The sequence below is a fragment of the Pseudorca crassidens genome, chromosome 1, assembly GCF_039906515.1.
Source record: "Pseudorca crassidens isolate mPseCra1 chromosome 1, mPseCra1.hap1, whole genome shotgun sequence".
In the NCBI taxonomy this organism is placed as follows: Eukaryota; Metazoa; Chordata; class Mammalia; order Artiodactyla; family Delphinidae; genus Pseudorca; species Pseudorca crassidens.
This window is the reverse complement of record NC_090296.1, coordinates 3,511,146-3,522,640: the sequence shown is the minus strand read 5'-3', so window position 1 is coordinate 3,522,640 and position 11,495 is coordinate 3,511,146. Positions and strand designations below refer to the sequence as shown.

The window sequence follows — 11,495 nt, the reverse complement described above, 5'->3', positions numbered from 1 at the left end:
CCCCGCTCTCCCGCCCCGGCCCCTTGGACAGACTGGTACGCGGAGCCAATCTGGCTGCCGCTCGCCGTCCAAATCCCACAAGAGCCAATGGGAGCACGCCGGGGGCGGAGCCACCCCGCGCCGGGTTGGGCTGCGCGCGGCTTCCCCCGCTCGCCCAGGCCCCGCCCCCCTCCCCTCCCGCTCGCTGCTCCTGGAGTAGTTAGTGCCAGTGAAGTGCGGGCGGCGATGAGAGCGAAAGTTGCGCTCGGCTCGGCGCTGGGGGCTTGAAGCGGCTCCGCTCTCCGCCCGCTAGGGCCGCCCCAGCCCCAACTCGCGCCCGCGAGCTCCGGCCGCGCCCGCCCGCCTCCGCGCCCGCTCTCACTCCCTCCCCCGGCCCGGCGCCCCCTCCTCAGGAGCCGCGGGTCCCCGCCACTTTCGCCCGGTCCGGGCCCCCGCCGATGCCGGCCATGGTGGAGAAGGGCCCCGAGGTCTCAGGGAAGCGGAGAGGGAGGAACAACGCGGCCAACGCGGCCGCCTCGGCCGCCGCCGCCTCGGCCGCCTCCGCCTCCGCCGCCGCCTCCTCGGCCGCCGCCGCCTCCTCGGCCACCGGCGCCTCCGCCTCGGCCGCCGTCGCCCCCAATAATGGGCAGAATAAAAGTTTGGCGGCGGCGGCGCCCAATGGCAACAGCAGCAGCAACTCCTGGGAGGAAGGCAGCTCGGGCTCGTCCAGCGACGAGGAACACGGTAAGTGGCAGCCGCCCGCGCCGCCCCCGCCCGCTCGCCCGCCCGCCCGCTGACCTCCTCTCTGCTTCCCCGCAGGTGGCGGCGGCATGCGGGTCGGACCCCAGTACCAGGCGGTGGTGCCCGACTTCGACCCCGGTGAGTAGCGCCCCAGCCCGGCCGGCCGGCGACCCGAGGGGGCGGACGGCCTCGGACAACTTTCTTTTTGCCTGTGTGGGTCCTGCTGTCCGCGGGGAGACACCCGCGCAAGGGTGTCGTGCTGGCGTGCCTGCCCCTGGGGAGGCCCCGGTCGCCGCGGCGGGTCGGATTGGAGGCGGCGGCGCGCAGCCACACCTGGCCACCTGGCCCGGGGGCTCCGGCGTCCCCGGGTCGGCACGAGCCGCGCCGGGGCCGGGCAGGGGCGGCCGCGCCGGAGAGTTAGTGTCCTGCGAGCGCCTGGGCTTGGGACGTTCTCGGACCCATTTCTCCCCTGCGGAGGGTTGCCCCGCACGCCCTTTCCTCGTCCTGCCCGCCCCTGGACTCCTGCCTGGCCCCGACTCCCCTCCCGTCTTGAGATCTCCCAAAACCAGTTAATAAAAGAAGTGTGCTTCCCAGAGGGCGCCTGCCCGGGGAAGAGAGACTGGCTGGTGGCAGTTTGATTTTAGGACCTATTTGTAAATGTGTGTGTATTCCCCCCCCGCCCCCGCTTTTTTTTTTTTTTTTTTTTAAGGAACGGGTTGTGAAAGATTAGAACCTTCAGAAGCTTTAGCCTAACAAATGATGTCCGCCTCCAAGAAATCCCTACCCCCTAACTTGGAACATTTGCTACTCTTGCTGCTCTTCTGTGTGGAAGCAGATTTAAAGTACCAGAAAAATCCAATCAGACAAAGGAATTCGTCAGTGAGATTCTAGCCTGTCTCCGTGTAAGATTATCTTTAAAAGATTGTTGGCATGGAAGATGTTTGAAAGGACGTGGGTTTTCTTTCAGAAATAAAACTCAAAAGAGAACCTTGTGGAACTGGAGTTAACAGTCCTCCTGGTTGGAGAGCTTTAGAACTGAAGGTTCTCTATGTAGGTTATACCACGAGTTTGAGAAGATAAATGCATAAATGCTTTTCCTTGGAAACAAGACTGCAGAAAATTGCAAGGATCTAGCCCTTGAAAAAGGCGATTGCTCTTAAGCTGTTATTTAGGTATGAAACTCTGGGTGTTGGAAGTGAAAATACATAGGGATCCCTGAGTGAGCTCTTGGGCATTCTGGAAATAAATGACCTTTCCCGTATTTGCCTTCTACATTTTAGTCTGTTGATGATTTAAATCTCTTAAAGTATATGTAGTCTACCGCCCAGGTTTGTATTCCTTTTAACTTATGTTAGTCTTTTTGATAGTTTCCCCTTCCCCCGCGTCTTCCTTTTTTGGTAGTCACTTCTCATTTATAAGAGTGACAGGATGGAACTCCGAGACAAGGCTTTTTCTCTTCTGTGCATGCCTTCTCCATTCCATGGTTGGCCACCAGGGGAAGCATACTGTTTTTTGGTTACAGTTGACCCTATCTTCATTTTGTAGGTCAAGTCCATCTTTGTTTTAATACACAGAACATAAAGCAAAGCTTGTCACCAAGTTTCCCCCACATATTTAAAAAAATCAACTTGTATATTTTAGTTTTAGTAAGTTGGTCAGTTTTTTGGTATATTTTGTTTATATTCGTTTTGAAAGCTTTATTTAAATATGTTGGATGTGACTAAAGAAAAGGGCATATTTGATGGCAACAGCAAGAATTAGAATTCTGACATTCTTCTAAATATTGATGTCTAGCTCAGCATTGTTAGGAATGAGCCTGATTTCTTTGGAGTTGTTCTCTTTGAAACAGCACATGTAATAGGATCGTATTTTGAGCTGTCCTTGCAGTTTCGATGGAATAGATGCAAGCATAAATTTGCTAGAGACCAGCCATTCTAAAAAGTAAAACACTGTAAATGTTTTGCTGCATGGTCTTGCTGCCAGTTGATTGGGTCTTGGCATTAACATTTCGTATTTTGTGTTTGTTTTAATCTGGAAAGGAATCCAACTGGTATGAAATAATTTGAAACCCTGTTTTGCCAATCTGAGCAGTGGGATGAATTCCTAGGTATGGCTGGAAATTGTAGGACTTTACTGTTTCCTACTGATTTATTTTTTTAGGTGTGTTCTCATTTAACTTAAAATCTAAGGAAAAAAAAAAAAAAAAACCTAAGGGACGGGGCTTCCCTGGTGGCGCAGTGGTTAAGAATCCGCCTGCCAATGCAGGGGACATGGGTTCAAGCCCTGGTCCGGGAAGATCCCACATGCTGTGGAGCAGCTAAGCCTGTGCACCGCAACTACTGAGCCTGTGCTCTAGAGCCTGTGAGCCACAACTACTGAAGCCCTCGCGCCTAGAGCCCGTGCTCTGCAACAAGAGAAGCCACTGCAATGAGAAGCCGGTGCACTGCAACGAAGACCCAACGCAGCCAAAAATATAATTAATTAATTAATTGATTTAAAAAAAAATCTAAGGAACGGGGAGACTTCCATTTTGGAATAGAAATGATACAACAATTTTGTTTATTGCCAAAAAATTTTTTTTAGGTCTTTAGACTTAAGACAGTTTCCTTCCATGAGTACAAGTTAGGAATAATATGGAATTGAGATTGTGATTGTTAGTTTTTTTTTTCCCTGCCTGAGTTTTGAATATTTGTTTATTTATTTATTTATTTTTACAAATTTGAACAGACCGGTAAGTGTGAAACTCATCAGCAAACTGATTTTTTAAAAAACTATCTCTGTAAAGATGTATGAGTGGAAGAAGTTGATTTTAATTTTTTTTAAGGTCAGATTTTATTTACCCACAGTATCTCAACTTGACCCTATTTAGCTTTAAAAGCGAATGGTTGAAACTAGATCCACCTGATACTCCCTGTATAGCCCAAAGAAGATTTGTCATCCCTCACAAGTAGTGGGTGAAGTGGATAGAGCACTGCCATCCTAAAATGCTGATTCAGTTCTTATTATCTAACGAAGACCTAAACTGGATCACTGGATCAGAACTTGGTAGTTAAAATAACATCTGTGTTTATAATGATGGAACAAGTTTTATCAGTTAGATTTAAAAACAAGACCAGAATGCAGTTCCATATCTTTACCTTAGTCTTTGTTCTCATGTGGGGTCCAGACCGTCTTTCCATACTCAGTGCCGTAGTGTATGCTGAGTCGTCTTTGGTTTCTTTTATTTATTTTTATTTTTTATTTTTTAAAAAATTTATTTATTTTTGGCTGTGTTGGGTCTTCGCTGCTGCATGCAGACTTTCTTTAGTTGTGAGTGGGGCTACTCATTGTGGTGGCTTCTCGTTGCGGAGCACAGGCTACATCTAAGCACACGGGCTTCAGTAGTTGCAGCATGCAGGCTCAGTAGTTGTGGCACACAGGCTTAGTTGCCCCGTGGCATGTGAGATCTTCCTGGACCAGGGCTTGAACCTGCGTCCCCTGCATTGGCAGGCGGATTCTTAACCACTGTGCCTCCAGGGAAGTCTCAGCATGTGTTATTACTGTCAACTTCTGTCTGTGCTGGTTTTCAGTATCACAGTTCACTAATAGTAAAACTAAGACTCTTACAGAAGAGGAAATGTTAATGGTAAATATTTTTGAGGTAATAGCCCTTTAAACATGCACCCTGTATTTGGAACATTGAATCCAGTATATTTAATCAGATTAGAAAATTTGTGGTTGTCATTGGCTCAACTGTCACTTCAGAGTTGACTTGTATTAATAAAATGTGTTATGCTTTAACGTGGAATAATTTTTCTGAACAGGGTGTCTTGACCTGCTTTTCATTTCTTCTTACTGGTGGTTCTATGTACCTCTTTGAACATATTATTTGCTATACTTTAGTTTCATTGTAAAAATCAATTTTAAAGATACCCCAAAATTCATAAGTTACAGTGAATGCTTTGTGATGTAGATGTACTTTGAGGTAGTGTTCACCCAAATGAGAGGTCAGGGTAATGATAAACCCTGTGAGTGATCACCTTCATGATGTAGTGAAGTAGGAGACACTTAAAACTGGTTGTCGGGAGGCTGAATGCCCTGTCTCTGTGGTTAAGAAGGTGGTTTAAGGTCGAGCTGGTCATTTTATCTCTGGAGCCTCAGTTCCCTCCATTATGAATCAGGGATCTTTCCCTCACTTGTGGCCTGTGATTGTGTCAGTTATAGTCATCTTTTTAATTTCCGGCTTCTTTCAGAAGCAGTATAGAGTAGACTGTGAGAGCTTGGGCTATGAGAATCGTCAAACCCAAGTTCAGATCTTGGCAGTGCCTCTTGACAACTGTGTGTTGCCCCTGGGCAACAAAAATAAAGTTGCAACTTTATTTTTGCTTTCATCTGTGAAGTAGAGGTAGTGGAACTTCTTCCTCAAGAGAAGAAATTAACTGAGCTAATACATGTAAAATGTCCAGCGCAGTGCTTGGCACAGTGAGTGTTAAGTAAACATTGTCTGCTATCTTATTCTAATTATCGTTTGTGGGACTTCAGTTGCCAAGCAGTGGTCCCCGCGTTGCCTGCTTTACTGCAGAGGTAAGACTGAATTATAATGAAGCTGTAGATTTGAATGTGAATCATGCACTGTGATAGTTGAAGAAGATTACTTTTAAGTTACCTGCTGCAATTTAGGTAACTATTCTTTCCTGGAAGAGGGAGAACTAGTCCAATACTTTTATATAGCAGAAAAGTACACTGAGATCCAGAGAGGATAGGTAAACCTGTTCAGATCAAGTTTCTGGATAGTACAAAAGAGACCTTGAATCCATCCCTGGGCCAAAGTGAAGTACACATTAACTGTGTTCTGAGTTAGGGAGTTTTTGCTCTAAACTTTCAAGTTCTTGTCTTTGAGAGTTAATGTTTTCGAGGTGAGGTTCTTCTGCCACAATGTTCCCTTCTGTGGGTGATGAGTGTGATTCAAAGGTTAGCTGGTTGAGGCTGATCAGAGCAGAGTTGTTTTAAAAGCAGTGTTGAAAGTCCTTGGTACTGAAGAAATTTAGGCTTACTCTTAAAAAGCTATTTTCCTTGGTGTTATAAAGTTCTGTGGGGCAATTTAGTTGCAACTAACTTCTTAGTCTTTGGAGATGAAACATTAGAGTCTATCCAAGTTACTGTATTCTCCCCTAGTCTATTTTACTTTTTATATTTTACTCTCTGCTATATAGATTGTTGTAATTAATTTGTAATTTAGCTCTCACTTTCTTCTGAGCCTTTCTTTAGAGGTTCCATGCATAATGTAAAAGTAAGAAATAAGGCTTGTATTGGTTTTTATATTTAAAACAGAACTGGAAATCCCTTTTGTGGAGGGAGTCTCTGTAGCAGCACAGTAAAAGTTTGAATAAGGTAGGAATTGGGGATTGAATGCTGATTCAGTGATTTGGAGTGAGTTAATTCCTACAGCTTTAAATAGCAATTATGGAAAATATTTGTGACCCTAGAAATGATAAGGGGTAATAATTGTAATTTAACAATTCCTTCTCTTTTGTGTTATGGAAATTCTTCTAGTACATATATCTGTCTTCTGGTTGAGCTTTATGTTTTCTGTTGTTGATTTTTAAAAAAAGTATTTAAAAAATAGAATGGTTTAAGGTGACAAAAGGTGTTTTGCTAAAATGTTTGAGACATTTTAAAATAACATTAAAATGTCATTTAAATGAAATGTTGACAGTAAACCCTAAAACTATTTTTTTTCAAATTAGTCAAATTCTTTAAAGATGATGATCTTAGTAAAAATCGCACAGTAGACATAATTCTTTGAAATTTCTGGATTTTCCCTTCCTTGGAGTAATGAGAGAGAAAATTGTAGTGTCCGCCCAGTCCAGCCTTCCTGTGTTCTAGATGAGGAAAGTAAGGCCTGCGGAGACAAAGTGACTTGTATTTGTCTTTCAGTCATTAAACGTATCTCCAGGTAGACTTGAGGCCAATGAAGCCAAACTTAAAACTCTTAATGTTTTAGAGCATTGTTACTGCATACAATAATTGGGAACGGTAATAAGGGTGCATGATTTTAGAACCAGGAGTAAGAGTTAAATTTCTAAAATTGAAGTGATTAGATAGTCGTTAGATGTTGGAATGTCTTTGCAAATTATCATAAGGTAGGATAGCATTGTAAAGATAGAGTTATTTTAAAAACCCATTCAAATAAAAAAGAATATCTACAGTTACATGCCCACCACTGTGATTAAACACTGTTGATATTAGGGCATATTTGCGTCAGGTGCAGGTAGAGGCTAATTCTTCCACTCCTGCCTTCACTAATTGGAAGTTGATTTTTGTTATCCCTGTGGTAGTTTGCATCCTCTATGAAGCAGATGCCAAGATAGAATTAGCCGTGCAAGAGAGTCACAGGGGTAAATGCCTGTGAAGATAGAGAGGAGAGGAAGAAGGTTAGGTGGCAAAGCCTTCAGAATGGGTTCAGGTGTGACACCTGTGAAGGAAAACAGAAAGAAGGATGATTGATTATTGGACCCGGGAGCCTAAGATTGCAGTGCAGCCAGAGCACAGATTGTTAGAGTGCATTAGGCAGGAAAGGGCCTGCCCTAGAATGCCGGCTGTGTTCAGTCATTGGCCTGGCGTTGGTATGAATGCTGCAGTGGACCCCAAAGGTGCTGGGCAGCTGGGGCTGTCAGCTAATTACACTTCTCTCAGCTCTTTCTCTCTTGAAGGGAGATCTGAGTGGCACGCTCTCAAGGCCGGCAGAATGCCCATGTGTGTTTTTGTACTTCAGTACGTACTTATGTGTGAAAAGCAATATGTTTTGTTATTGTCAAAGTCTTTTTGTAAATGGAATTATTTGTGCATATTCATTTGCTTTGGTGTTTTCCAAACAAGTACATTGCCACTAACAGGCACAGAAAATTCCTTTCCTTCACCCAATTTTCACTAAGGTGTTAGGTTTATTAACTTTTTGCAGTACTGTCTTTTTGTGGTTTATGTTGGCATTTTTCTAAATTACTGGTGAGGTTAAGTGTGCTTTTATTATATGTTTTTTTGGCTGCTTGGTTTCCTTCTGTGAATATACCTTTTGCTCTTTTTCTGTAGGGTGTTCTTTTTCTTACTGATTTGTGGGAGTTCTTTATATATTTGGATACTGATCCTTTATTAGGGTTACATATGTAGAGTTTTTTGTTTTCTCTCTAGTATGGGGGTTGATTGCGTTTCTTTTCAGGAAGGAATAAAAATATATCCCTGGTTGGATATGTTTCTGCTCAGAGACTGGACTTGGTACATAGCTCCTATAATAATTGTCACTAGGACTCCTGGTTTAAGATGAATGTCACTGAGAATTGACACATCTTTGTTATGTTTCAGCTTTATTCAGTTCATTTGGTGTACTAATTATTAACCGATTGACCTAAATTTCAGTACCAGATGACTTGAAAAGCTCTGATTTAATTTCTGTCCAGCATCTAGTTATAACAGCATACCAGTTAGAGGTTAAAGTTACAGCTTTAGTTTCCACGATGGTCAGTTAGTTTCCTATAACAGGTTAACGTGCTGTGGACTAAAACCAAATTCAGCTGTCTTATGGGTTTGTCACTGATGATAAGCGAGTGGGTGAGTGTGTGCATGGGGAGGTGCAGCTAATAGAAGACCCTTGAAGGAATGATTTGTCAGTGCCAGGTTAGTGTAGTGCTGGCTGTGTGCCAGACTGGTTTGAACACTTTATACCTATTAATGATTTAACACAACGATCAAAACAGTCATATCAGGTAAAGTTGTTATCACCATTTTCCATCTGAGGAAACAGAGGCATGGAGAGGCTGATTGTTATGGTTCAACCTAGTAACTTGCCCAAGGTAACCCATTCTAAGATGCCAGCTGTTGTCGGAAGCACCATTATTTTATATGTCACTAAGAAAGGAAAAACACCAAGATCACATTAAGTGTAAGTTGCTGTCAGATTTCTATCTAGTGTATTTCAGGGAGAGCCAGCCAGAAATCCTCTTTAAGAAAAAACACTTAGGAGCAATACTTTATTGGATCAATTGCTTAGTCATTTCCATGTGGTCCCAGGTATTGTGGAGTTTTATGTTTAGGGTTGCCAGAGCCTGCTTCATGTCCAATTACATTCCCCCTCTTTCTGGAAGTGAAAACACAAATGAAATGGGAGGTATCTGGCTTGGTTGACTGGGGCAAATTGGAATGAATTGCTTTACTCCATGTATGTCAAAATAGTCATTTTCAGAGTGTAAAATACAATTGTTTTTTTTGAGGGGAGCGATTTCTTGTGATTGGATGACATAAGGTTACAATGGACCCTGTTATTTTGGTTACCCTTTAGTTTAACAGTTGAGTATAACTTTTAAATATCTATCCCCCCCATATGTTTTTCTGCAGATTCGCACTGAACTTGAGCTGTGGAATGAATTTAAGAACCAGGTCTTAATAAAGTGTGAAAAGATACACAAATTAAAATATCTAAGAGAGCATTTTAAAAAAAACCCTTGGTTTCACCCATACAGCTATCTGGTTTGTGTTGTTCAACAACTAATTTTCCTCCCTTGCATATTATTCCCATCCTTCCTCCCCCATCAAAAAAACAAAAACCAAACTAACCCTGCCCCGCCTCCCCCAAAATCCCCAAAGTATATATTAGTGAATTGTATTCTATTTTTCAAAGACCAGAGTATATACTTAAAGAAAATTGTAAGCTTTATTCTGTTTGTGAAGTTTGCCATGTTTGATTTGATCATAGTGTAAGTTAACTAAGGACTAGTTTTTGTCTGCCCAGAGCCCCAAGGTTTGCCTTGTACATTTACCGAGGGCACTTGGGTGAGTCTCTGCTCCTCAAGTTTGGCCATGGTTATCCTTTTCAGTAGTTTCATCTAGTGACTAAGAAATACTACCTGATGGCCCTATTTATGCCTGAAAAGGTTAATTAAAATTTTGGGCGTTGGTTAAACATTCTGTTCACTTAAACTGTGCTGTTTTACACACATACATACTCTTACGGAAGATTGCAGATCCTGCTTTACTGACATAGAAGCTTCTGGGCTTGGGCTAGTTCTGCTTTCAGACTTAGTGTGGATATAGGGCGATCAGGATGGTAAGAAGAGTAGGGTAAGTACTTGGCTAGTCTGGTCTTACTCGGTTCCATAAAGTCTTGGTGGTGTCATGTGCTTCTGCTTTCTTAGTTTTTTGAGCCACCAATTTGGTTTAAATATCTAAAGGTTTCTCTTCTCATTTGATGTAGCTGAATGTGGTTCTGCATTTAATAACATTTGTGTGCACTGACTGACTTACCTTGAATAGGCATTTTGTAATGGACAGTTGATAATTAAGCACCAAGTTTAGTTAAAAAATGGAAACCCAAGGGAAAAAATGAGCTTTAAAGTTGCATTTAAAAGCTGGTTTTCCCTGTTTTCTGTGCCTTTTTAGTAATGAATTTGTATGAATTAGAGATACACATCTTAGATGCATTCTTAAAAATTTATTTTTATCAAGGTGAATTCATATGACATAAAATTAACCATTTTAATGTGAAGAATTCAGTGGCATTTAGTACATTTACATTGTGTGCACCCACCACCCACACCATCTAGTTCCAAAGTGTTTTCATCATCCCAAGAGAAAACCTCATCTCCCTTAAGCGTCTACTTCCCCTTCCCCCCACCCCACCCCATCACTGATGACAGCACACAGAGGGTGCTGTGAGGCATGGTGTGGCGGGGTCACCTGACCCTGGGGTGGAGGAGGGGCATTGAAGAAACCAGGAAGAAGTTTTAGGTGAAGTGGTCCTTTGAGCCAAGCCTTAAAAATAGGAGTTTTTCTGTGTTTATGATTTTATGATGTTTATTAATTTAAAAATTATATAAGCTGTAAATGTTAAAAAATTATTTTGAAAGTGCTAATCTTTCTTAAGAATTTCAATCTAGATTTTCTTTTAAATTGTCTTGAGCTGTGCTGTCCAATAATATAGCCACTAGTGGTCTATAATTTTTTTTTTTTTTTTTGTGGTACGCGGGCCTCTCACTGTTGTGGCCTCTCCCGTTGCGAAGCACAGGCTCCTGACGTGCAGGCTCAGCGGCCATGGCTCACGGGCCCAGCCGTTCGCGGCATGTGGGATCTTCCCAGACCGGGGCACGAACCCGCGTCCCCTGCATCGGCAGGCGGACTCGCAACCACTGCGCCACCAGGGAAGCCCCGATCTATAATTATTTAAATTTAAATTTATTAAAATCAAATAAAATTAAAAATTCAGTTCTGTCACACTAGCTACATTTCAAGTATGTAGCTATTGGCTGCTGTATTGGACGGCGCCGAGTAGGACATTTCCATTATCCCAGAAAGTGCTGTTGGACAGCACTGATCTAGAGGTTCTGATGAAAGCTTTGTTTTTTATAATTAGTTCAGTAGTTTTGCCCCTTTAATCAAGGTGCATGATGAAATGTGCTATTGGAACAGCCGATAAATATTATGATGGCTGTGTACTGAATTCCTCTAGTGGAGTATTTGTTAAAATATTGCTATTAAGGTATTCAAAACAGGCTTCTTGAGAAAGCAAGTAGAAATTGAAAGCTTGGAGAGGTTTGTTTTTTGAGGTGGTTATTTAGTACCTAATTAAACCAAAAAGATGATTAAGATATAAGGCTATATTGAAGATAAATGTAGGACTTAAAAAATCAACAATATGAAGGCTCAGCCTTTTTTTTTTTTTTTTTAAAGGGATCTTTATTTTCATTTATTTATTTATGGCTGCGTTGGGTCTTCTTGCTGCACGGGCTTTCTTTAGTCGTGGTGAGCAG

At 42.6% G+C, this 11,495-nt stretch overlaps 1 protein-coding gene across 2 annotated transcripts in view; it reads left to right on the top strand.

Moving 5' to 3' along the window:
• Window positions 1-200: 200 nt before the first annotated feature.
• The window catches only part of RCOR1 (REST corepressor 1), a 119,654-nt gene continuing 108,359 nt past the window's right edge, over window positions 201-11,495 (top strand). The window contains exons 1-2 of one of the 2 annotated variants that reach the window (XM_067724240.1): window positions 201-723; window positions 799-858. In XM_067724240.1, coding sequence (XP_067580341.1) covers window positions 438-723; window positions 799-858 — 346 coding nt within the window. In that variant the 5' untranslated portion in view covers window positions 201-437. The remainder of the gene's footprint in view (window positions 724-798; window positions 859-11,495) is intronic. The other variant, XM_067724329.1, reaches the window with a different exon arrangement.